At 41.0% G+C, this 27,476-nt stretch overlaps 1 protein-coding gene across 3 annotated transcripts in view; it reads left to right on the top strand.

Moving 5' to 3' along the window:
- slc8a3 (solute carrier family 8 member 3) overlaps positions 1-27,476 on the top strand; it is a 130,542-nt gene that overhangs the window by 95,862 nt on the left and 7,204 nt on the right. For 2 of the 3 annotated variants that reach the window (XM_085257699.1, XM_085257700.1), the window contains exons 4-5: positions 23,830-23,847; positions 27,023-27,147. In XM_085257699.1, the coding sequence (XP_085113825.1) occupies positions 23,830-23,847; positions 27,023-27,147 (143 nt within the window). The remainder of the gene's footprint in view (positions 1-23,829; positions 23,848-27,022; positions 27,148-27,476) is intronic. The other variant, XM_085257701.1, reaches the window with a different exon arrangement.

Here is a 27,476-nt window from a genome sequence, read left to right on the forward strand (position 1 = left end):
CATTATGAACCTGGCTGTCTCCATCCATCCATCTTCATCCGCTTTATCCGAGGCCGGGTCGCGGGGGCAGCAGCCTAAGCAAAGAGGCCCAGACCTCCCTCTCCCCAGCCACCTCCTCCAGCTTATCCGGGGGAACACCAAGGCGTTCCCAGGCCAGCCGAGAGATATAATCTCTCCAGTGTGTCCTGGGTCTGCCCCCGGGTCCTGTGGGATATGCCTGGAACACCTCACCCAGGAGGCGCCCAGGGGGCATCCTTGTCAGATGCCCGAACCACCTCAGCTGGCTCCTTTCGTTCGGCCCCTCCCGGATGGCCGAACTTCTCACCCTATCTCTAAGGGAGAGGCCAGCCACCCTTCGGAGGAAGCTCATTTCTGCCGCTTGTGTCCGCGATCTCGTTCTTTCGGTCACTACCCACAGGTCGTCGCCATAGGTGAGGGTAGGGACGTAGATCGACCGGTAAATTGAGAGCTTCGCTTTTACACTCAGCTCCCTCTTCACCACGATGGACCGGTGCAGCGTCTGCATCACTGCAGCTGCAGCCCCAATCTGTCTGTCGATCTCCGGCTCCCTTCTCCCATCACTCGCGAACAAGACCCCGAGATACTTGAACTCCTCCACTTGGGGCAGGAACTCATCCCCGACCCGGAGTGGGCACTCCACCCTTTTCCGGCTGAGAACCATGGCCTCAGATTTGGAGGTGCTGATCCTCATTCTCGCTGCTTCACACTCGGCTGCGAACCGTTCCAGTGCGAGCTGGAGGCCATCACCCGATGAAGCCAACAGAACTGGCTGTCTCTCTGTACAAAAAAAAATGGTAAATGGCCTGTATTTGTATAGCGCTTTACTAGTCCCTAAGGACCCCAAAGAGCTTTACACATCCAGTCATTCACCCATTCACACACACATTCACACACTGGTGATGGCAAGCTACATTGTAGCCACAGCCACCCTGGGGCGCACTGACATGTGTGCGCCCCAGGGTGGCCCCAAAACACACACACAACAGGAGTTCTAAGGTTAATGGGCATTCGGTCAGTTAGCTAGTTAGTTAGCTAGTTAGTTACCACTGTCCTTAAAACAGGACAGTGGTAACAACAGTAGGCTACGGACAATTTTAAGTTTTAGGTTTTAAATAGGCTGTATACATTTCAATGGGAGCAACAGGATGGTCAAATGTCGCTGATTTTACTACAGTGTAGGACAGATTGTAGGGTAGCAAACATCGCCGGAAAAGGTTTTTTTTGTTTTGTTTTTTTGTTTTGTTTTTTTTACACCCAGGTTACCTGGTGTAATGTTTTTCAGCTAAAAAGAAACATGGTCTGACTCCTACCTAACTATATAAAGAGTAACTGAAGGTTAAATGCAGCTTTGGGGGGGGGGGTATCTATACTAAAATGTTATGTCTCAACAAAGTACTGTATGCTTTTTTATATTTTTAGCAGTGTGTCACACAAACAGCAAATATTGTCAAAAAAGTAAGAAATCTTTGGGGGTGCTTTGATTCATTTTTGGGGGTGCTGAAGCTGGGCGCTGATGCTGGGTCAGACTTTGGACAGTGTTTGAGTAATGAAAGCAATCAAGCCAACAGTCACCCTGACCTGTCAGTCTGGAGTTGTTTACTGCCAGCTCTAGCAATGCCCTTCCCTAACTCACAATGAAGTGGTCAATACCATTAGCACCTTTGGTGAGGTGGCCAGTCCAGCCAGTCCACTTACGCGGCTACAACACAAGCTGCAGAATTAGGACTTGTCACTTCCCAGTCCACTGAGTTTTATTTCAGGCATGTCGATATTCATGTCAGACATGTGTGGAGACGTTAGGCCAGGGCTTCTGTAGAATAATAAAGAATGGATGTTCACCTAAAACACACATATTGTAATATGCAACAAAGCTATGTTGTTGTCGTTGATTTGGCACAAATGTTTGCCTTTTTTTGGCATATGTTACATTTGATTTAAGTAGTATTAATTGTTAATTCTGCCATTTTTTATGTGCGTAAACCAGATAAATATGCAGCATTAAACTATTAAACTCAAGTGAAACTCACTTGAATGTCCCTTGTAACATTCAAAAATGATGGAATCTTATTTAAAATTATATAAAGTAACAAATCTTTGGATTGTTGACGTTAATTAAATTAGCAGCAATCCAGGCCAAAGCAGTAAAATACATCTGATAGAAAGCAGTAAGTCGCGTTTGGAGACATCACTATTGAACCTGGCGCGGTTTCTGTTGTGGAGTGCTGCTTATAATCAGATGTTTTTCAAGTTTTCTTCACAGGAATGAAAGCTTTAGCAGCAAGGTAGAAAGAACAGAAAGGTAGATTTTATGCAGTCTTGTGAAAAACTGAGTACACCTCAAGAATTCAAGAACTTACAGAACCATCTTTAGCAGCATTCACTTAAAATCAGCTTTACAGTAACTTGGCTTATCAGTATCTCACATCATCACCACAGTATTCCAGTCTTTGGGGATCTGGACTTGTGACTGTGCCATTACACACCTAGATTCTTTTATTTTTCACCCACTCTGTTGTAATTTTGCTGTCATGCTTGGGTTCATTGTCCAGTTGCATAACCCAGTTTTCTCCAAATTCTAGGTGTTGGACTGATGGCATCACATTTGACTCCAGAATTTTTTAGTATACAGAGGAATTTGTGGTCGACTCAATAACTGAGCGCCCAGGTCCTATGGATGCAAAACAAGCCAAATGATCAGCCCTTTCACCAAAGTGCTGACTGTTGGTATGAGGTGTTAGTGCTGATATTCTGTGTTTGGTTTTATTAAATGTGGCATTTTCACCTTGGTCTCATCTTTTCCAGAGGTCTTTGTGTTTGTTCAGATGCAGCTATGCAAACCAAAACCCTGCAGCCAGATGTTTTAGAGGGAAGAGTTTTTTCTTGGCAATACTTGAAAACAAGCCATACCTGTTCAGACTTTTTTGTAATTGCATTGTCATCAACTTTAACACTGAACATGCTAACCGAGGCCTGTAGACTGTGCAATGTAGGTCTTGGGGTTTTTTTGCACAGTCTGACTTCAGGGTGAATTTCCTGGCACATCCATTCCTGAGAAGATTCTAGCACCTCTGCTTTTATAGAGATGGTGAGACTAGCTGATAATCAATTAATGAAGAAGCACTTGGCTACTTACCCTCTTAATTCCTGTTTAAGCAGCTGGGGTGCACTTAGTTTTCACAGGACGGCATAGAGTGTGACTTTTACACTGCTGAGACAACAAAGGCTAATTTTCACCTTTAGCCTCTGGTTTGATTATCTAATAACCACTGTTTTACAGATTTAGGAAAAAACGTAATGGATACTGATTACCTGTACTAGTGACTTGTCAATCTCAGGGTACCCATGCACTAACTCATACCCTGATTAATAGTCTATTTTGCACAAAATGGAAGCTTAATCTGCAAAACGAATATCCTGCTGTACTAAAATTTGACTAGAAAGTACCAACTGCGACCAGCTGGGAAGGTTTTACTCTTGCATTACATCAAAGTGGCTGTAGAGTAATTTCTCATAGACTTCTATGCAATCAGACTCATAGCATGTTTCAAAAATGTCAAATGTAAATGTCAAGTTTGTTCATTCTGACAGTCCAAAAATACAAAGATATATATTTACAACAAAAAAGGTCACATCTTCACATTATATGTATTTTTGCTTTTAAAAGACTAATTAACAAGTCTTTTGAGCACTAGTTGCAAATAAAATTGGCCAAACTAATTAATCTAGCTTTCTACGGTAAGTAGATGCAAATTAATAATCATACCCAAACAGTCTGCTTCCTGACATCTAAAGCCATTATAAACTTGGCCAGTTGGAGTCAAGACGTGATAATAATTGATATGTTCAGGAAGAAAGGAAGGACAGAGGAAACAATAAGCTACTTTAATGTTTCAGGAAAAACATCAGTATATGAGCAAAGGGGATGGAGGAGGGGTGGAGCATCCTGGGTAGACTTGAAAGTGTGGGACCTTCAAATGACACTGCAAAAAGTGTGCTACAAAGCACTGGCTGGCAGTGTCATCATTCATGTACTGTGGTGTGTTGTGTAGGAGCAAACACTTGAGTGTGTTTCTTGCATTTGTTTAAAACAGAATCAGGGAGAAAGTATTCCTGGCTTTAGCGTGTTTGTGATGAAAGTATATTATTATCCCCTACATTTGTTGCATGTGTTAATGCGTTTGTGCGTGCGTGGCTAGAGGATTAATTCCCTTCTCCTCCCTGTGGTAATCCATCTCCAACCCTGCCACTTTTCATTCAAATCATGCCCATCGTTGGGAAATGTGCCACCCGTCAGGCGCCTCGCTCAGAGTGAGCTCTTGTGGCATCTAAGGGCACTTCACATGCTGTTCTTTGAGCTTGGCCGGGTCCTTCTTCCAGATTTCTCTCTCCATCTCACACAGACACACGCACACACATTCATTACCTCCGAATGAGGGGTGAGTTATATTGTGGCGGGATGCTCAGGCCAGATCACCAACGCTAGGACACGTGAAGTTCAAATAGACAATTTAAAATGTTGCTGCAAGTGCCCTCTGAGAATATAAAGACATTTGTGCTGTAGAACATTATCATGTTGAATACAAATACATATATAGGAGGTGTTTGATGTGGTATGAGACACTTATGTGTTGCACAAAATTAAACTGACATCAGCCTGAGCCAGAAATTAAATGTGATGCTCAACCAAATCTGAAACATCTGCTGTGTGTTTTCTAAATTAATGTCTTGCAAACACAGTTCGCCTTTGGGAGACTAACTAGCGGTAGGAATAGTGTGTGTAGAAAGAAGAAAAAAGTACCATTAGCTTTGGCCATGGTTGTAGGCTTTGGTAGCAGTTTTAGCTGTGAGTGGCACGGTAGTTAACAGTGAATATGCAAAAGTTGTAGAGGTAATTTAATATTGTCAAAAAATCCAACAAGCTAACCTCCTGCTAAGTTCTTACTCTGTTAAACTGTATAAATCCTCTTTTTCAGTTAAACTAACATGCGGGACAACAGCCACACTGAACATTTTATTGGAGATGGAAGCATTGGGGCCGTTTTTAACTCTCAGTGATGCCACAGTCTTTGTTTGAGTTTGCACCCAGAAATAGCTAAAGACATCTAACTTAAGAGGTGAGTTACAGCTAGACACCATTTGATTAGAAACTAATTCAAAACGTTTGGGAACCATTTCAGATTATTTCAGTTGTGACCAGCTTTCCAGCCATCGACATTTTCCTGCACTTCTCTGTGTTTCTGAAGATACCTGCATCTAAAATGTTTTACTCACGAGCTTTGTGTGTAAAGGGAAAAAGTTGTCTTCATTAAAGAAGCAAGACTAAGTGTATGTGTGGATGAGGCCTTTACATGTGACCACAATACTGTAATATTATACCCAGACTAAATTGTTTAAAATGGCATCTCTTTGAGATTTGCTTTATTTCCATAACCACTAGACTAACCACTAGAGACCATGTGATGCTCCACACAGTCTCCTCCATGTCATCATCCTATGAATAATATCTGCTTTGTCCTACGTGATAGAACCAAGAGCATACCACTTATGAACTTGACGCTCATTACGTTCCCTTTGCTGAGGTCACGGGCTGCATAAATCTCTATGACTCAATGAATTTCATGTACCTGCTCTTTGTCTTGCATTAAAAGTCAAGCTTATCATCCCTTTGTTAGCAGCCAACCTGTATTTGACCTCAAATGAATCGCCTGCTTTCAGTATGTCAAGAAAAAGAGTTATTTGCCTCCTCAGAAAAGTGAAATGGAAAGCCAGAGGCAGTGCTGGATTAGCACCGTGGGAAATGAAAGGCCACCTCCATCTCTGTAAATAGCACTGTTCTTATGTTGCAAGTATAGGCTCAGTAGGCTCATCCTTTTTTCAGAAGGACACTAAGAGAGCATATTCTCAATCAAGGGCAGTGTCCCACTTTGCAGTTTGATCCTGATCTGCACCTAATCTGATCGCACATCAATGGAATTATGGAAATATGTAGATAGATTACATGGAAAATCCAGGTGTTATAGAAAATAGAATGGATAAAAATTTGTTTAAATATTTCGATTTGAGAAAGTGTTAATCTGCAGTGCTCTTTTATAAATAGTTTTATAGTAATTGTGCAGTTTGTAATAAGCATGTATGATAGGTGGTACTTGTTACAGACGTTGACAATAGGGACAAAATTGCTGTGTATGCAATTTTGTCCCTATTGTCTTGCATTTTTCAAAATCTATGCATTCCCGTGTTTTCTGGTCTCCACTCCATTTATCTATGTTTGAGTCATAAGGCCAAAGAAGCCCAGACCTCCCTCTCCCGGGCCACTTTTCCCAGCTCATCCAGGGGGGACCCCAAGAAATTCCCAAGAGTTATTCTCCCCTGGGGCCTCCTCCCCTTCACTTAGGAGGCGCCCAAGAGGCATCCTGATCAGATACCTGAACCAACCCAACTGGTTCGTTCAATGTGGAGGAGATAAGATGAATGACCAGACTCCTTCATCCTATCTCGCAGAGCTGAGCCACCCTGCAGAGGAAGCTTGTTTCTGCTGCTTGTAATCATGATCTCTGCCCACAGCTCATGGTAATAGTTAAAGGTAGGAATGTAGATTCACCAGTAAATTGACAGTGCTTTCACACTTTGCTCGCTCTGTACCTCAACAGGCCAGTACAGCAACCGCATCACTGCAGATACTCAAACTCCTCCATTTAGGGGAGCAATTTGTTCCTGACCCGGAGTGGGGCACTCCACCGTTTTACAGCTGAGAACGATGGACTCAGACTTGGAGGCGCTAACTCTCATTCCATCCACTTTACACTTGGCTGGGAACCAATAGCCCACACAAAAATAGACACATTTTGAAGCATATCATGTTTTATATTACTATTAACATTCTATTGGTCAATAATTCCAATAAACACCCATAAAAATACTCTAATATCTTTTAAAAAAATGCTAATTGATCACTGCGAAGTTAAAATGAAACAGTTTTGTCTTATAATCAATGAAACTAGTCAGAGATTAAAGTGACAGTTAATATTAAGGGTTGAATCTCTCGTCAGATTTACCCATTTCTTCCTAGTTAGAGGATTTAAATCTAGATTATAATCTACCTCCTTTGCAGGGTCAAACACAATCTTTCCCTGGTTGCTCCCCTGCGGGGACCTGATGTCTTTTCAAAGGCTTGAAGTGCTCAATCCTGAGCCTGGAGGAGGTCTAAATGACTGGTATTGAATCAATTAGCTGCCTAATTGGGCTGAGATAAAGACTCACTTTCCTTATCACCAGCCCCACCAGCCATTACAGATGGCACTGGGGATCTCCCAATGGATGTGCCAGTATGTCAGAATGAAGCTGTTCATGTTTTTTGGCAATCTCATAGTAATCCAGGAAATCTGAGGAAAAGGATGTGTACTGTACGCACACCACAACTATACATTGTATGACTACTTATTATGAACTTATTATGAATTAATATGTCTTTTATTAATTTCAAGTTTTGAGGAAGTAAAGTAGCACAGCATAACAGATTCTGGATTATGTTGTTCAGCGTAAATTATTTATATTTTACGTCAGTTCAATTTGTCTGGATGACAGGTGGCCTGTGGCGGGTATTTCCATAAAATACCTTCCTGTTCCTTTCTCTTTTGTGTTTTTGTGTTAAGCTCTTTAAGATTAAAAAAAACAAAACGGGAGACTTATACTGCAGCATGGTTAGGTTTGCATAGGTGCGTGAGCTGGATTACACTGAACAACCATTTATGTGACTGTGCAGTGGAACCTCCCACGGAACCACGAGCATGTAAGGACACATTCCCTTCATGGTATCCTCTGAGAAAGGTGGATTAAATATTCCTACAATTTAACAGGTGTGCAGAGAACCGACGGCTGCAGTCCGCACAAGAACGCACAGGAAGTGGTAATCAGAAAATCCATGGATTAGATGCCATTTACTGATCAAATGACACATTTTATGTGGGTCAGTATAGGCCTGAAATGTAGTTTAATAAGGGCTTATGCTATCATATGCATCATTACACAACATAACCTCCCACAAAGCCTTCCATTATTACCTTAGCTAATGACACACAAGAGCCACTAATCTACTAATACCTGCCATTTTAGCTGTCTCCCGGTGCGTTTGCCATCAGTTTTCCAGAGGCTCATCAAGCTCTGCCCTTGTTTCCACGAATGATGGCAGAAACAGCAAGACCTTGGTGAGTGAGCGATGGGGAACAGCTGCCGCTCCCTGCAGGAGCAGCAACCTCACCACCTGTTGGCAAACAATTCAGGGATGTGACCCTAGGACCTCAGTCTGTTTTCTTAATGAAGCTCAGTTTAGGAAAAAAAGAAAAGTGGGTGGAGTGATGGCAGAGATGGATGAACGCTGACAATTACAGTAAGATCTGTAACATCAAGCAATGTTCAGGCTTCAAATTGAAGTATTTAAGGTGAGTTTTGCCTCACTACACAATCCTCAACACCTTCTGTTTGCTTTCCCACTGAGAATTTAATTTAAAAGATCAGCTTAGTTCCTGTACATAAAGTTTGAAAATGCATAAGGCATATCTCGAAAAACAAAACCGAATAAACTGGACAAAAGAGAAAAAAAGAACTTGCAGGCCTAAAAATCTGAAGCTGATAAACAATATGTGAAACTTATGTCCTGAAGAAATAGGAACAAATTTGCCTGGCACAAGACCTGAGAGATACATCTGGACCTTCTGTTGATCCACCTCCTGTTCACTGGAGCCTCACCAGAAATGCTGTAAGTGGAAGGGGGACTGTCCAGAAGCCATACTTAATGAATAACAGGGAGAAAAGGCTGAGGTTAGACTCAGCCAGGTGTAAATGTGGTGGAGGCAGCATTTCAGCCAGTGGTGTTGTGGACTTGGAAAATGTACGCAGAAATGTACCATCAAATTTTGATTCGCCATGAAGTACTGTCTGAAAACTACGTTAGAAGAAGAAAACAAAAGAAAAGGTAGCCAACATCTAAAGAAGAGCTTTGAATGTCCTTCAAGAAGCTTGGAGAGCTATTCCTGAAAGCTACTTAAAGAAATGACAGAACTCTTTCCTAAGGGAGTTCAGGCTGTGTTGAAGAATAAAGGTCATCATACCAAACATTCACCTTCAAGTTTTTTAGATTCTACATACTCTGTTTTTCCCTCATATGCTCCTTATTTTTGCATACATTTTGATAAATAGCTGCACCTATTTCCAGATTTACTGGAAAAATATAAAGAAATGAGTTGTGGGTTTACACAAAGACTAAGGAAACAAGTACTGCAACTTACAAAAATAACAATTTATACCTCATCTGTGTGATAGCTATAGTGCATGAAAAATAATTTGTTATTTTTTTATGGACTCTTTAGATTCTTTTTTTTAGACTGGGAGCAGGGCTTTCTGCAACATAGTCGCTTTTTTCATCTGTGCTAAGCTAATCAGCCAGTGAAAGTGACTTTATATTTATCAAATAAGACTGTGTTGATCAGTGTTTCGCTTTAAGTTACAATGTATTCGACAGCTTTGCAGAAATGGCATTACCACAGAGACCACTGACACAATAAACAATGCACAAAAACAAAGCGAGACAATAGATTTGACCAGTTTTTTTTGAAATGGAGCTACTAAATAACTCTTTTGTGCCCTCAATTAAAAATAAAGACAATCTCCATTGAAACATTGCACAGTGATTAATTAAATAGTATGGGAGCACAGCAGTAGGCTTTGACTATTGATCATTATCTTGGCTTAAACTGTCAGATTTCAGATTTACTATACGAGTTAACACAGCAGTCCTTCAACAAAATGATAATGAGCTGCAATTTGGACTTGATGCTTTGTGTAGTCTGGTGATTTGTGGTGTGAATGATGTTTAATAAGAGTGTAAAAGGTGCATATCAAGCTCGTTCCCAGCTCCCTATTTTTATTCTTTGCTAGAGTAATTGTGCAGATTCTATAATAACTAGTCTGTATTTATCTGACAATGGGACTTGGTGAAGCTGCTGAGTTTAACCTCTCCCTTTAAGCTAGTTTTATAATAAATTTTTGCTCTTGAGTTTTAGCTCATAGTTATGACAGAAAATAGGAAAAAAGTAGGATAGGTCCACTTTATTAATAATACTAATAGCGCATGGACTACAGTGTATAAAACTGTGTTTTCAGCATTGTGCTGCAGTTCTTTCTCATAATCAGTACCTTGACATTTGAGCAATGAAATCAGCCTCGAGAACATCTCTTATATCTCTGATGTGCTATTTTCTCTTGTCTTAATTGCTGGAGATCTGCTTTGCACATTGCACATCTGTCTTATGAACTTGCGTCAGTCCTGGTGGGGGTTTCACAGTTTGACCTCCCCCTGTCTAAAATCATTTAAATCCCTTCTCTGTTGTCAGCAAAGTCTCTTGGTTTGTTCTCAGCTCATTTTCAAAGCGTGCAAGGCTCTCTTTGAATACACATGACAAATTAATATTGAAATCTGGGAGGGATTACTTTAGTATGTCGAGAGACTTCTGAAATTAGAATCGTGTGACACTGATACTAATTCCCATGCAAGAAATGGATTTAAGTAAAGATTATTATGTAATCATAAAATACGCCCCAGAGACTGTGTGTCACAGGTGCACTGCAGGAAGTGAATCTGGATGCTCTTTTGTTGGTGTATGTGGAAAAATAACAGTGTTTGCTTGTAAGAAATGTGTTTTTGCTTTTCTTTCAAATAGACACATGTATACATGTCTGCTAAAACACCTGGTCACAAACCTATTACACTGTGATTTCCTTTCCCCTTATCTTTCTCATTCCAGGCAAAGTCTGTGTATTGCAATGGGTTTGGAATTTGTGGTCAGGGATATAGGCAGATGGGTGTTCACCTCCCAGCCTGCTCCACCAGCCATGGCACAAATGTCACGACTCAGAGGGCCTTCGGTTTCCTCAGTACCACAGAGAAATCACACTGGCATGGATGAATAGATTTAATTCAAATGGGAGTCCAGTGCTATTCATGCATTCGCAGACCCTGACTTCATTAAAGCTCCACTTCTTTCTCGGGTCATTGAGAAGATTGTCAGAGGAAGGGTGTGACATGATAATGAAGGTTATGTAGAGTTAATGTACTGTCTATATAACTGGGATACCTTCGACACAGAAAATTGTCAATTAAAAGCTGAAAACTGGAGCTATCGAAGTTTTGATCAATAAAGATTCATAAAAAAAAACACATCTGCTTTGGCAGACGTAAACAGATATTTAGTTGGTTCATCTGTTTATAGGCCCCAGCAGACTCGCAGGTACCAACCCAGAACATTTATGCTCTGCGGTGACACTGATAACCACCACACCAGAGTCCCACCTCTTCGTTTTCTGTGTTTGGATTTGAGGCCTGTTTATTCTAAATCTAGCACAGTAACAGCTAAATCTACCAGTAACAGCAGAGGAGGTATTACAGAATGACGGAATGACTATTGCAGAGAATAAAGATTTCAAAACAGTGTCAGAATTTGCATCAAGTCCACAAAAAGTTTTTCAGACAGCTGTAATGGCATGATGGCAGCAATCATTTTCCAAGAACAGTTGCCACTTATTTTAAAAGGCAGATGTCTTCTTTTACAGTTTCCTTCCATTATAGTGAAGAAATGCATGATAATTTTCCCCTTCTGCTAGCGCCAAGCTAACTGTCACAGCAGCATTGATTGTATCAACATGCAATTAAATGGTAATTCATTGATGCAGTGTTATTGTGGGAAGCACTGCATGAGCAGTCCCTTTAATTATCTCTGATTGTGATTATAACCTTGCATATTTTCACTGTGAATCTTTATCTTTATGTACATTGTTTGCCCAACTTTGCATGGATCAAGACAATAGTGGAAGTGCAGTGTATGCTTACAGCACCGCCTTCCAAGTGGAAAGGTCAGAGCTGAGTTTCTCTGCTATGATTACTGTGGTTTTGTACAATAGTTAGTGTAGGATGTGAGATGCTGTGTTGGTGATTTAGCGTGTCTTTACTCTTTCTTCAAGGACGGAGGCTTGGAGCAGGTTTACCTCAGCCATCACTGCTGCTAAATTCCTACCCATGTTTACTCAGCATCATGCTCAGCAGATAGGAGGGCTACAGGGGCAGCCATGCACAGGGAATGACAATAGAAGGATGCCATATTGCTATCAAATTAGATTCATCCTTCTGCTTTGAATTGTCATGCTTTTAAACAAATATGTTTCATTCCGTCAGCACGATATGATTTATGATGTGATCTTTTCCCCTTCCACATTGGGGTTGCGGTTGAGGGACGGGACCTGTCACTTAGCAAATGACACAGGCATTTACGTCAAAAGGCCCCACATGCCTTCAGTGCATCTCCCTGCCAGCGGTGGCCTTGCTGCAGAGTCACAGCGAGAATGTTGTCTAGTAACGGCTACCATGGATGCCACACTCTGTCAGGGGCTTGGGTGTAATGGATTTAAATTGAACTGTTGAGTTTGGAGCTGGGAGAGGCAAAGGGGTAAGGCGGAGGAGGAGGGGGATAGAAGCAGAGGGAGGAGGAAGCAGACAGAAATAGTCTAAGCATAAATAAAAAAAGACAGAGAGGTGGAGAGAGACAGACACAGTCAACCAAAGATACAATGAGACGCGGAGGAAAGGCGGTGAGGGGCGGGGGTCGCTCTGAAAGCCCTCGCCATCTGTGATGAGGAGCTGGAAGAGCAGTAATTGTTCCTGAGAGGTGTGTGGAGGGGCTGTTCTCAGCACAGAGATATGGATGAGCTGCACTGCTACCTGCCATGCCAGTGGCACACTACAGTGTCAGGCCTGTCTTAACACACGGGGGGACCGGCAAGGGCACCGGCTTCTGTGTGGGCCCTCATTAAAGTCTGTGTCGCTGATGACCTTGTGTTGCCCCTACCCTCCCGAAAACCAAGCTCACCCCTCACTGACACACCTAACAGGAGGAGCAGCTCAGGTGCTTTTTCTTGCATTAGGGAAGGTCCCTCCCTTTAATGCTAGATGGCTCCCAGTAGTCACTTGACTTCTGATTTGATTTATTTTGACTAAGCCAGTTTATTTTGGGGCATGTCAGCAGTCACCTCGGACGTGTGAGGAGCACGTGTGTGGTTGTGTGTCCATGCTCCTATGTATAGTACCCTCCCTAAAAAAGAAAAAGAAAGAAAGAATGATTTCTTTTTCCTTGACCAAATTCAGCTGAAGAAAGCGCTTAAACCAGATTTCACTGTTGCAGCTACATTGTAGCTTTCATTTTCATTTCAACCCAAATACTGTTACAAAATTGTATCATCAAACCAGCCATAAATTTACAGGAATGTACACAATAGAAAATTGGATCCCTATTGGTCTAAAAGTGAGTAAAGTGAGTGAAATGTAGGTCTACATGTATGCCGAAGCTGTTAGGCTAACTATTTGAAATCTTTACAGGTGACTTAGATTACCATTTAATAGTTATTTAATAGGCAGCGAGAGCTGCTGTGATGTGTGGTTTGAAGATGGTGGCACTGACAAAAACACAGGACACAGAGCTGGAGGTGGCGAAGTTGAACATGTGAAGCTTTTCATTGGGAGTGACCAGGATGGACATCAGGTTATAAAGTCAAGGTCGAGATGGTTCGGACATGTGAAGAGGAGAGACCGTGGATATATGTTGAAGATGAAGTTACTATCTGGGAGGAGAAAAGTAAGACCACAGAGGAGGTTTATGTTTGAAGGAGGACATGCAGGTTGTTGGTGTGACAGAAGAGGATGAAAGCAAATGATCCACTGTAGCAATCAGGCACAGGAAGTTAAAGAAGAGGAGCGTGTCATCCGTGTCATCTAGAGATTTTTCACTTGTTCCACTGGCAGATTTTTTTCACTTAATACAAGATATTTTAGCTTGAAATAAGTGAAAAAAAATCTGCCAGTGGAAAAGGGGAAAAAAATCTCTAGTCTCTAATGTTACCCTGTAGCTGATTGTGTCTTATTTTAAGTGTAATGAGATTAATTTTGACTAGAAATAAGACAAATATACTTGGTAAGATTTTGAGTTTTTGCAGTGTACCATAAATACATAAAATGATGCAGAAATTAGGTTTTTTCTCTTGACAAGATTACTTGCCTGTAAAAATTCAGTATTTCTAGATTGAATCTCAGTTGGCTTAGTCTAAGAAATTGTTCTTTTTTGTGTCAACAAATGAGTAACATTGCTGAATCATTTGTTTTAATTGTGTGGTGCCAGCTATTCTGAAAGATGTCTCATTTAGGGACAAAATACACATGTTGAAATATTCATATGCAGGCTGTCTTATATCCAGAGGGTAAAACAACCAAAAAAAAGTTACTTCCAGTTTAGTGCTTAGTAGAAAAGGCATAATAATGGTGCAGATAATAATGTTGTATATGATAAGTGGATATTGAGGGCTTTAGAAGGACCCCTTGGGCTTTAAAAAGCCGATGAGACGACTTAGTGGCGGCTGCAGCTTTGCCTGTGCGGTTGCAAAGGCCAAGCAAGGCAGTTAATCAGCTCTCAGGGTAACATCAGTAAGCACAGTGGCCACAATAGATTAAATCGAGTAGCTGAGAGACCCCTCGATTCCCGATGAACTCAGCACATCTCCAACACACAGTCTCCAGAGAGAGAACCCTCTGGTGGATTGCAGACCAATGCATAGTCCTCGCTAAACAGATAAGAACACAATGCAGATGTTTTTGCCAGACTGCAAAAGGTTAAAATCCAGTGATATCGCTAAACATGATTCATGATTACAAGCTTCTCTGCAACATAGCAGTTGCATCTCAGTTTAACAAAACTTCTCTGTCTCTGTGACTTAGTCATCGGAGTGTGACAGCAACACAGTTTGAACACCAAGTCACCTGATCTTATCTTAACTACACAGTATTGCTTTGGTGCAATGGTGGAAGACATTCTCAAACCAGTAGCAAAACTACAATTTTAAATAACTCTGTTTAAAGTAAAAATGCTGCTAAACCTGAAGTAAAACTGTTATCAGCAAACATAGAGTATAAAACTATTACAGAAAAGGACTTTGTCAGTGTTCTATTATTCACTATCCTGTTTGACTGTATGATAAATGATTCCTCTTGTATACCATTAATAATATATTTTAGCTGTAACGTAACTACTGCTCTCAGATAGACAGAGTAATGGACATTTCCCCCAAACTATAGTGAAGTTAAAGTAGAAAGAAGCATAAAATAATTTTTGGATTGTACTTCAGCATACGTCCATTGCAACACTGGCTATAAAGAAACGATATCCATCCAGGGTTGCTTGGGCGAGGGTGCACCCTCGACAGATCACCAGTCGCAGGGCTAACAATGAGAGACAGACAAGCACACACTCTCACATCAACAGCTACCACCAATTTAAAATAATGAACTAACTTGCATGTCCTTGGGCTTTGGTAGAAAGCTGCAGTAGACCCAGGAAAATACCCAGCCAGGTGGCAGGATTGAACCAGGAACCTGTGAACTGTTAGTTTTAAACTACTGTGTTACTCTATGTAATTACTCAATTTATTATAAATGATCACATACAGCTGTCAGTTACAATGTAGCGGGATAAACTTTCTTTCCACACTTGCGGAACGCTTGTTTACTTGCAGGTGTAAGTTTGCTTATCCTCTACATGTTGGTGAACTTCAGTGTTTAGTTGTTTGCATGCATATGTGTGTATTCACTGCGCGTGTTTGTGTCGAAGCCTTGGTCTGATGACATTATCAGAGCTGGTAATCTGCTCTGTAATTGCCTGCTGCTGACACGGTAGAGAGGCTGATATGGCTGCAGAATAAACAGAGTGTTAACAAGTAGAGGGAGCTCGTCTCCACTTGATCCGCGCAGCTCAGCGTGAAATTTGGACCGGACAAATCGGGGAGAGAGAAAAACAGAGGCGAGGAATAAGAGATGCATCAAATATGGAGGCAGGATGGAGAAAGGCCAGGAGGATGTGTAGGGAATGAACATAGACAAGAGGTGGTGCTGTTGTAACAGTGGCATTATTTGGCAGAATATGGCCTGTTTTTTAAAAATAGTGAATTATGCTATCTCTACAAGCAATGGGCAGCTAGTCCTCAAAGCCAGATCAAAGAATCAAATAACGTGTAAACAAATACAGAACACAGAGTAAAATTGGAGGCCAAGAATGTGTACAGTAGTAGCAACGTTCTAGAGTCAGCTGCAGAATACAAAATCAGCTGAAAGGTGTCGATTGAGATAATAGTTTTTTTTCTCCTTGCAAGCAAATAAAGTTTGCTTAGTGTGTTAGTGTTCCACATGGAAATGCACTGTGCATCGTTGAGGTTTAACGAACATGTTTCCTCTGTGTTCATTTCATTTGCTTCACCAGAACATCTTTTCAAAGTTGATTTTTAAACCCACATTAATTACATCCTCTCCTGCTTGTTTAGCGCAATCAGTCAGAGGGATCATGTGAAACCACTGCAGCACAGCAAGTCACACGTCACGCGTAGGTAGAGACCTCCACACATCGATCAATCCACAGAAGCTCAGAATGGTGCCTTTACAGAGGCAGAAACTGCTACTCTGATATTTCCTGTCAAAATGTTAGCCGCCGCATGATATTAAAAACTATTTTAAGAATGGTCAAGAGTCATGAAAACCGAAGCAGTCAAAATTATATTAGTGATCCAGGACTCTGTGAGATATCTTTGATGCCAAATATCAGTAAAGCTGGCCAGTAGCTGATCCAGAACCAGAACATCTTTCTAATAAGTCTTAGAAATTGTTTTCATACATAAAAGCAGGAAATTAGTGTACTAGTTCAAACATTTGCCTAACAAATGAAAGATTCATTTCAATCCCGGGAGGAGACGTATATCCCTTTGAGGTTGCGTCGGGAAGGGGTTGTGCAAAACACGCAGAGCTACCTGCTATGGTGACCCCCTTTGAATAAGGGAAGAGCTGAATGTAGCTTATGTAAAATCATGAAATTTCTTTTTTACTTACAACAGGAAGATCCAACCTGCATTGAGTTTTACGTAGTCTAGTTTTAATTTAAAAGGAAGTGAAAAAGACAGAAAGACTGTAAAGCCCGGTGACCCTAATTTTTCAATTAGTTTTACCCTTATAAAAATATAAATGATAGATAAAAAATGACAGTGAAAATCAGTTAAAATCACTACCTTTTAAACCTCACACCTACCAAGTTATTATAGCTAAAGAAAACAAGAAAATAAAGACAGAGGTAGATGTGCACATGAGGCACAGAAAGAAGATGTTAAAGAAAACATTCGAAGGATTGAAGGCAAAGATCCAGAGACAGACAGGGAAAGGCCACAAAGAGATGATAAGGCAGTAATAGTGAGAGGAACAAGACTCTTGTTAATATAAAAAAACGTCCCAAGCGAAATGCGCCATATGTGCCGATTAGGAGCATTTCTGGTGTGTCCCGAGGCAGACTGTCTGGGGCTTTGTGGGCTTTCCCAAGCAGCCGTTATCTAGAGATGCAGATTAAACCAAATATGGAACCTAGCAACTGATCAGTTCCTCCTACAAATGTTTAAAGAAACAGTTAGGCTTTTTGGGGAAATCCCCATAATTAGTGTTTTCTACCAAGTGAGTACCACTTTAATCATTACTGTACCTATATTAGCAGAAAGAGTGGGATCAGAGAGGAGAAGCTGGCTTTGTTGTATTCACGGTTAACAGAACTCACCTACCAGCATCTCTAATCAACATATTATATGCTGTGATATGATATAAGATGGATTACACGCAATAAATAGGAAGATGGGAGAACACAAAACTCTTCCTCATTTGTCGTAAACCAGACCACCATCAGCTGCCTGCTGCATGTTATTTAAGCACAGTGTTGTGTGTGGTAGGGTGTGCCAATCTTCTTGCCAATGATTGTATTTGTTTACAGTAATCACTATAATATTTCAAAATTAATGTGCCGACGATTTGTTTATGTCAAAATGTTACTCATAGCGGCATTAATTAGCGCAGCAAGATTAAAAACATGACTTTTCATCCATGAAAGACCTCTATCAGGATGCTCAAGTGAAATCATCCAGCATTCAGTTAAATTATCAGTTCATTCAGTCTAGCAGCGTTGCCTGAGAAGATGAAGCATGGTGTGTGCTCAGCATTTTGACTCCCTCCGATTCCACACCGTCAGAAACATGGATACAGCATAACAAGATGATGGACGCGTTACACAGCCTGCATATTGAAACATAATAAAGGCAGCTGAAGCATCCGTCTTTGTCATCTTGTTTCTCTCACAGGCTGACAATTGTGTGCGTGTGTTTGGTGCAAGCTGAGTAGCGGTGCAGACCAGAGACGGTGGCCACTCAGCTGCAATCCTGAACCATTATTATTTAACGAATCACTCTGAGCTGCAGGAAACACTCAGATTGTCTGCTGAGATTCCTGTGCACCACGTTTTCTCTCACAGTCGCTTTGTGTGTGTGTGTGTGTGTGTGTGTGTGTGTGTGTGTGTGTGTGTGTGTGTGTGTGTGTGTGTGTGTGTGTGTGTGTGTGTGGAAATGATGTGCAGTACGGGTGTCGATATCTTCACAAATGCAAATGTGTGCCTTATGAAGACTGATGACTTGTGCTCAGTACAGTAGATAATGTCTCTTCATGATTGGACGATTGCAGGAAACAGATGAACATCACTCAACCCTCCTTCCTTCCCTCTATGTCCACATCTTCAGCCTTCCACTTATCCTTTTTGTCCTATCTGATCGCATTTCTGTGTATGTGTGTGTGTTGAACTGATTTTGCCAATACAGGGATATCACAGCTCTGTCATAGTCGCATACAGTCGCAAAAGTTTCACATTAAATCACATAAAAGTTAAGTTTGAAGGTGATTGGCCACTTTACACCCTTGACTCATATTCTTTCTAGCCCTCTATATAAGGTATCTGTACCCGTTTCTGATATTTTCAACGGCAGGTGTAGTCTGAGGTTTTATTGCCTGAGCATGTCGCTGTATGGTCTCTAGCTTACATCCTGCAGATTGTCTTTATTTATCTGTTTGAACAGTGTGGTTGATGAGACCTAATAATTTTCCTGATCTCCAGTGGCACCATGAGACTGAAAAAATTGGTGAAGTTTTTGCAATAACAATAACATGGATTGCAGATATCCTCCTTAAGATGACTTGTAATAGCTTAGTTCTCTAAAGGAGCTCTGAATCTGAAAATACCCATGAATTCCAAGCAAAGTCGTAGAAAAAACTTGAAAAAGTGCAACGCAAACTGGAGACTGAGATTGCCTACCTTCAAAGTAAAAGTCGGCCAACACATTTTAAAAGATGCAACTTTTTGCATTAGGAACAAGCGGCCTTTGTTTCTGGTTTGTCGCACTTTTCCCAGTTTCGCTACCACTCAGAGAGCAGCTGGCGAGTATTTGTAGACAAGTCGTCATGAGTCATGCAAGCTACAGGTGACCACAGCAATCTTAAGCAGGTTTTGTGCCTCACAGTTTGGGAATACACATTTTTCCATGGCAACCAGTGGTTGCCAGGTGGTCGCTGTGTGTTTGGGGCTTTAGCAATTGATTTTCCAGCAACTGCTATGAAACACATTTTTCCCCTCATGACTGGTGGTTGCCATGTTGTTTGTTAACCTGTGTGAATGGGACCTTATTCACTTGAACCATGACTGTCACACATGCGAAATGCAGACAAGTTAACATCACATCCAACTGTATGCTCCAGCCTTTCCTTTAAGCTGTGATCTCTTTCTTATCAAGAATCTGCAATCCCTTCTTTGCTCCATAGCCTGTTCTTGCAGTCTCTTTCTCCATTTCCATCCATCTTTCTGTATATAGATCAATGGTGCTCATTCTGTACCTCTTCTATCCATCAGAGAACTCATGCATCACTCATCCTAGCTCTGTTAGTACCTTTATCCATCCTTTCAATCCCCGCAAACATCCATCTGTCCTCCTGTCCATTAGTTCATTTGCTGAGATTCCCATTTTTTCTTTCATATTCCTTAGATTAGTTGTCCTTGTTTTGGCTGTGGCCTATGTATTCTTTCCTCCACTCCTTCTCCTTTTTTCAACCTCACATCTTTGGTTGCTCTGTAAATTCTTGCCCTCCCATTTCTGCCAATCCCTCCATTAAACTACTCACTAAATTATTATTCTTCCTTGCATCCAACAGATTGTTCATCTTTGATCCCATCTTTTTTTCCAACCACCCACTCCTTTCATTCCACTCAATAATCCCTCTTTCTTTTTTTTTATTATCATATCTACTACTCCCTTCATCTGTCTATCCGCATGTAGCAGTTCCTGCCAGTGTTCATCCATCCATCTCTTCAGATTCTATCCTTTAATACCCCTTGCTTCCTCAATTTCTTTCTCCATCCTTGCTTCCACTGCTACTCTCCTTTTTCCACCAATCGCTCATTTCTATTCTTTTGTTATTGCCTCATAAATCTATTTACCCATCTCCCATACTTTGCTTTCCCCAATCCATACGTACGTACATCCACTCCTTCATGTATTCACATACAACACTCCCAGCACAGCCACTTTGTCCTTGGCAACCAGAGTAGCCCCAGTAAGTCAAATGATGATTCTTCCGTAATGAGCTAAAGAGAGAAAAGGCGCCCCATTAGTGTCGTATTGATGCCGGTCTCAGAGTCCAGATGTGTGCAACATCAAGAGGAGGACTCAATGTTTTGTAGCCGGACAGATCTGATGAGGCAGAGCACACAAAAGAGCATGCTGATGATGGCAATTAAACAGAGACACGGATATCCTAGCCCGCCACTTACACATTCACTGTCTACACACACAAGCACACTCCTCCACCTCTACAATTACATCTCTTAGGTTAATCTTCCCTATCGCAGTTGTATTCCTGGCAAAATGACAGCACTCTGGCCTGTGAGTGCAGTCAGTACTGCCAGCCCACTGCCTTTAAAACACTCCTGTTTATGTGTCTGATAATAGATTTGTGAGCTTGTTTGCTCCCTTTTTGGCATGACTGTGGGTGCACACGCTGATGGTTGCGCTGAAAATGCCTCAGAAATTATCCACCGAAAGTGAAAAATGATACAGGATAGAGGCTTCCTACACATGTTGACATTCTGGGCATTTTTGTTCTTAAAGTAATTGAGCATTTGCACAAATAAACAGCATTTTTTTTTTTTTTTGCATCAGAGTCCAGTATTTTGTCAATCTGTCTAAACCCCCCGAGCTGTTACTTCATGAGGGCTTCATGGCCTAAGAACATGCATGTCACTATAGCCTTTCATTCACTGGAGGCCCTAGTTATGACTACATGCACATAGTTCATTTTATATATTTTTATAAACAACTAATAAAAAGAGACCAACTAGCAATGATCTCTGTGTGCATGTTAGACAAAAATGAGCAGTGGCCCTTGCAATCAAAACATGGCTGTTCTGGATTAATAAAACGTAAATTTATGTCATGAAAATTGGAACATTTAGATGCAGCTAACTTCCTCGTACCATTCCACATTATCAACATCATTATGAACAAAATAATGAGCAAAAACACTTCTTTCCTACCTGGAAATATTTATTTATTTATTATGGAGTCTTTACCTTACAATATAAAACACCTTGAGGCATCTATTGTTGTCATTTGGCAGCGCTATATAAATAAATTAGAAGTAAATTGAATTGAATTTTTGTTCACCAAAGACAACATTTGTACTTTATAGATATCATTCTGGTGTTCAGAACAGTTATTGATGAATTAATACATGCTAGAGATTTTAAGAAACCCACTTTAACAATGTGTAGTTGTTCTAGTGTATTTTCTGCACCTGAATGTGTGAATGCTAGACGCTCCCTTCTCAGTTTTTTTTAAATGTCATCCTATTATTACTTAGTGTGGTGTGGACACTCCACCACATTTGGCTTAAGATCAACACAGCTCGGCGACCACTAATGATAATGAAGCAAGTCACCCATAGCAATTAATGCACTTAGCTTCTAATCATGATTAACTGTGGACTGTATTTGATTTCGGGAGTTGATAAGGTGCCTCTGAACACAAACAGGTCAATTAGTATCATGTCTCAGTGAAAAAGGTTTCAGTAAGCAGCCGGTCCATTCATGTTGGATGTAGACAGCTTAGTTTCTTCCTGCTTGTCGTCCTATTCCTTTTTTAAAGTCATGTGAAATCTTTGGTTTGTAAATTTAAGGAGAATTTGACCGTGAAGATGTCAAAAGGTAGAGCTGTCACTGTGAACCTCTAGAGGCTGAAAGCCATAGGGACGCTTTTCTCCTCGCTTTTCATTCACTAATGGCAAAATTTGTCATGCAATTATCTTTCTTGCCAAATTACTTTACAAACCCCCAGTTTTTTTCTTTATGATTTCATCTTTGTTATGGTTTAAACTTTCCCGAGGGCATCTGAGTGTGTCAGTGATCCGCAGCTACGGCATGCAGATAAACAACCAGGCAAAGTCAAATCAAAACGTGGGGAAAGGGGAGTGATGTTTTGGAGCAGCTGTGAGAGACATTTTCATCATCGTGTTACAGAATACCACATCTGACTAAGAATATTTCAGCAAGTGCACAAGTGCCTGCTTGCTTATTCTAGGTGAACATATACTGCAGAAGTGTTTTTTTTTTTTTTTTTTTTTATCACAGCCTCCTCGTCCTGTGACATTTTTTGATCAGCCCAAAAAGAGATTTAAATACAGATATTTGCTCATAGTTTCAAGTATGTTATTACGAAAATACTCAATAACAATGTGGGCAGTTGAGTATAATGGGCTCCATGTTTTGGATTATGATTAGCTTGTTCACAAAGGTGAAAGTTTAGCAGCTGAAAAACCACCTAGTGTTCTCAGCAGTGCGTGGTGACCACAAACAACTAGGTAGAAATTAATGATTGCTGATACTGATGCACACGTGTATTACAAGACAATTATTTATCATTGCTGAGGGGCCAAGCACCAATTAATGCAGGTTTAAACTGAAAATGACTAAAATGACTAAAATCTTTAAATTCAGGGAATTTTCATGAACTGCTAGTGTTTAGTTTTGAATCTCTGCAGAATTTAAAAGCAGCGTGCAGGCTTTCGTGACACACTCCTTAAAACACTCATTGGGTTTTTAGGCTGGCTGGCAGCTATTCACGACAGGTTGATGCAGGTTTTGTTGTTGTTGTTTCACGGCCCACACCCCCTAACCGAAGCTGCCAAATAAATTCTTGTCATCCTCCCCTCCACCATATTGACAGTAGTGAATCTAGCTTTTACATAATACAGTATTTATAGAAGTGTTACATTTCACGAGTTGCAGATGCCCACAGCAAATGCACTTTTGCAATTGATGCATATATTAATTTGTTTCAGGGGTTAGTATTTACCGTACTATTTCTGTTTATTAAAGGGCTTGTAGAGGAGGAGAGATCATTAGTAGTTTAGGAGATGAGCGTTCTTGTTAAATATGTGTTCATGTGAAACTGTCATCTCTTTACTCTCAGTTATCTGACCAAAGCTGAGAGTAAAAAACATGAAAAAAAGGCGGGGAAGGAAAACTTTCAACAGCTTTGTTGATTTCTAACAGTTTCCCCCCTAATGAACATAATAAATGCTTGTAAAAAGCTACAAAGTGCTGTAATCCTTCCTCCTCATCAGCCAATCGAACGTTCGGTTGCACCTCGGGGTCAGTACAAAGTAATTCTCCGAGGCCATCACATTTCTCTCCTTCTTATTAACCATTTTTCTTTCTTGTTTGTTTCTTTGTTGCATTTCCATTGCTCATTGCATTTTCTGTTTTCTCCATGCCTTCCTCCCTCCCCTCTTCCTCCTCTTCCTCCCTCTCTCCTCTCCATCAACAGCCCTGTTGTTAGCGGATGGTAAGTTGTCCATTCCTTCTCTATAAGAATCTCCACTAACATCACCTCTTGTGCGTGCTGTGGTCTTAACATGAGGCCTTAATGATCTGAAATCCAAATCACAACAATTTTTTGTCACCATCAAAGATGTTGAGTCTGAACTGATACTTGAGAGGTTTGGTATAAATAAACTGCATGCCCACGCTCGTGTCCTCTTCTCTTGTCATTGTTACAAACAATACATGGCTCCTTTGAAGCGCTCTTCTTCACTTAATGATGGTTTTGCATGCTAATCAGAGGATTATTAATCACAAATCCATAAATTATGTTCTCTAGTCAAGAGCAAGGTACAAACAGTTGATAACAATCAAGATAAAAACCTACAGTCCTGAAATTAGAAATTTAATTACCTCTTTGTGGTTCTGTTATTATTATATTTCCCATCCTTGTCAAGCAAATTGTGTCATGTAGAGGTGCAGCACTGTGCAAAAGGAATGCTGTCAGGAGTTGAGGGTACACACTGTCTTGGATGTGTAATTGATTTAGCTTAAAAGTGTGTGTGTGTGTGTGCAGGCAGGCACTCATGCACTGGTATATTATGCATGCCCGCGTGTGTGCACTTGCAAACGCGCCCTCCTATCAAGGGGACTTGCCTGTGATCGTTAATGGTAATGTTAATATTTAATGGTAAGCATGTTGTCAGCAAAGAGCAGCAGGGCTAACTCTGAAGTCGTATAAAAGATGACAGGGTCTCTGCACCAGGTGGCTCAGTGGGGGTGTCATACGCAGAGTAGGATGAGAGGCCTCTGGATGCACAAGGGCTCCTTCCTGATAGAGCTGAACAGCACAGGACTGATGTTATGGGGCTTGATGGAATGTACTTAGGAGCTCAGTAAAGCATTGCTGCTTCTTTGCAAAGCAAAGGCACGCAGGCACACACGGACTGGAAGCAAATTCATCAGAGCTTCCACATTACAGTTGAAGGGGACCTGTCATGCTCATTTCCATCTCCATGTTTATTGCTCTTTCAGCTTTACTTGCAAAACTTTTCATTTATGTTATACTGGGACCTGGTGGAGCCCCTCAGTTTATCCTCTGCTTCAGTCAAGCTCTCTTAGCTGCTGATTCTTTAAACCAACTGTCCCTCAAAAACTGGAAAGTGAAGTCATGTGAAGGTTTTCAAAAAAACTCCATGCACTCCTGTGAAAAACAATTAAGTACATCCCCATGATTGATTATAACTCAGAACCACCTTTAGCATCAGTAACTGCAAGTAATGGTTTCTGGCATAACTTTATGAGTCGCTCATGTTGTGAAGGAATTTTGACCCATTCTTCTTTACAAGATTCCTTCAGTTCATTGAGGTTTCCCAGCATTCATTTAGGTGCAGCTCTATTAAGGTCTCACTACAGCACTTCAGCCAGATTTAGGTCTGGACTGGGCCCTTGCAGCATCTTGATTCATTTCTTTTTGAGCCATTCTGTTTGTGCTTGGGATCTTTGTCCTGTTGCATGACCTACTTTCAGCCCAGCTTTAGCTGTCAGACAGACTGCCTCATATCTGACTCTGGAATACCTCAGTATACAGAGGAGTTCATGGTTGATTCAGGTTGATTCAGTGACTGTAAGGTGTTCAGGAGCTGCGGCTGAAAGGCAAGCCCAAACACTCACCCAACCACCACCATGCCTTAGTAGGAGGTGTTTGTGCTGATAAGCTGTGTTTGGTTTTCATCATCCAAATATCTCCACATTGGTTTTGTCATACGCAGCTTTGCAATCCTAAGCTGTCCTGCCATGGTCTTCTTTGGAGGTGTCCTCCTTCCAAATAAGCCATACTTGTTCAGCCTTTTTCTGATTGTAGTTTCATGAACTAAGTGAGACTTGTAGAATCTGTATTCTACTGTATTAAGCATATCCACTATCACTGTCATCACACAGAGACAGGAGTAGAAAAACAATGTGTCAGATAAAGTTTAGTTTTTAGCTTTTATCTCTCAATTACTTGCACTTCTGTGGAATTTCAGCCATGTTTGTAGCATCCACCAGTGGAACAGTGTGTGGATAACAGAAAATACAGCAAGGAATAAGAATAGATACTTCTAAAAGCGTCCTACTGGACTTTGTTGTTAGAGCGCTGTAGCTTGAGCTGTCAAATCCTTAAAAGTTCATTATTCCTCCTAAGGTTGATAAAATAATTCTAACTTAAGACTCACTCATTTTCGTGAACTTTCTTCGATATCAAGCTGTCTTCGTCGGTGTATGGATCTACTCTGTTGTCATTGAGATGAATCTGCTGACCTTTTCCCAACTGTAAAAATCATATCAGCCACTGAGTTTGCAGACCAACAACATCCATCTCACTGACAACTGAACAAGCTCTACTCTGCCATGTAAAGATCATGTAATATCATTTAAAGCCAGTATGTGGACACTGAGCAGGGAATGCCCTTTCTCACCTCTCATATCATGTAGCTACATGCAGAGTTATACTGTATTAGGTTTATTATGCTGAGCTTTTGAGACTTGTGTCTCTGAAATACAAGAAATACTGAGTGCTAAAGCCTGGAATACACCAAATACGTCTATACGTCAAATACGGCTCAACATTTGGCAATAAAACCCTTTCTGATTCTGATTATAAAGCAGTCAGCTTAAGTGAGACTGAAAGCTCACCAAAAGCTACAATGTTTTTGGAGATGGAGGAATTTACAGTAAATACCTATAAGACTAATAAGAAAGCATGACAGATTTCCTGATGAAGTGCTGACTTATAGTATGAAATTTGCTGTAAAGTCCAGCACATGTGGATAAAAACAGAATCATTGAAAGCAAAATGGAAAATGTTTACACCCAATATTTGCCTGGGTTGAGTTTTTGCTGTGATCGATAAAGAATGCGTTTGTCTAACCTTTAAACAACTAAGTTGGCTCACCACCAAATGCAGTGCAGAGAGACTTTTAATGCTTTGCCACAATGACTGTTTTAGTTTGACACAGAAGTAACTTGAACACCGCACATAAAAAGTGTTTTCTGAGCATAATATGAAAGTTCTAAATAAAGCAACCTTCTGATCTTTTGTTTGTGCGCTCCAAAGTGCAACACCACACGATGCTCAGCTGTGCGTCTGCTTGTTCTGATTGTCATCTTTCTCACTTTGATTCCTTTGTCTTTTGCTCCCTCCTGCACCGTCTGCTCAGATGTACCAGACAGGAAGCTGACTTCTGACGAGGAGGAAGCCAAGCGCATCGCGGAGATGGGGAAGCCGGTGCTGGGAGAGCACTCCAAGCTAGAAGTCATTATTGAGGAATCGTATGAATTTAAGGTGGGAAAGGTTACTCTTCAAACAAGGTGAAGATAGCTTCGCATACATGGTTGTTGTAGTAAGACAGAGATCATAATAACTAATCCAGCTGCGACCTTGCATAAAAGAACAGCTACATATTTCTAATTTCAGCTTCTCTTCCGAGGCTTCCCATCCCACATAGATTTATTTCTGGAGGTGATTTGGTTTTAATGCATCCTCTGCCCTCCAAATATACCCTCCATGTTTGTTTCTGGTGTGTGTGTGTGTTTTTATCATGCTTTAAACGGGTTTTTGTCATCAGGGATTGGAAAGCACTGCCATCGTGTGGTGAAGCTCGAGTATTTTTC

The sequence above is a fragment of the Mchenga conophoros genome, linkage group LG19, assembly GCF_057382185.1.
Source record: "Mchenga conophoros isolate Kocher_MC1m ecotype Shallow Benthic linkage group LG19, M_conophoros_male_GT1.1, whole genome shotgun sequence".
NCBI classification, from domain to species: domain Eukaryota; kingdom Metazoa; phylum Chordata; class Actinopteri; order Cichliformes; family Cichlidae; genus Mchenga; species Mchenga conophoros.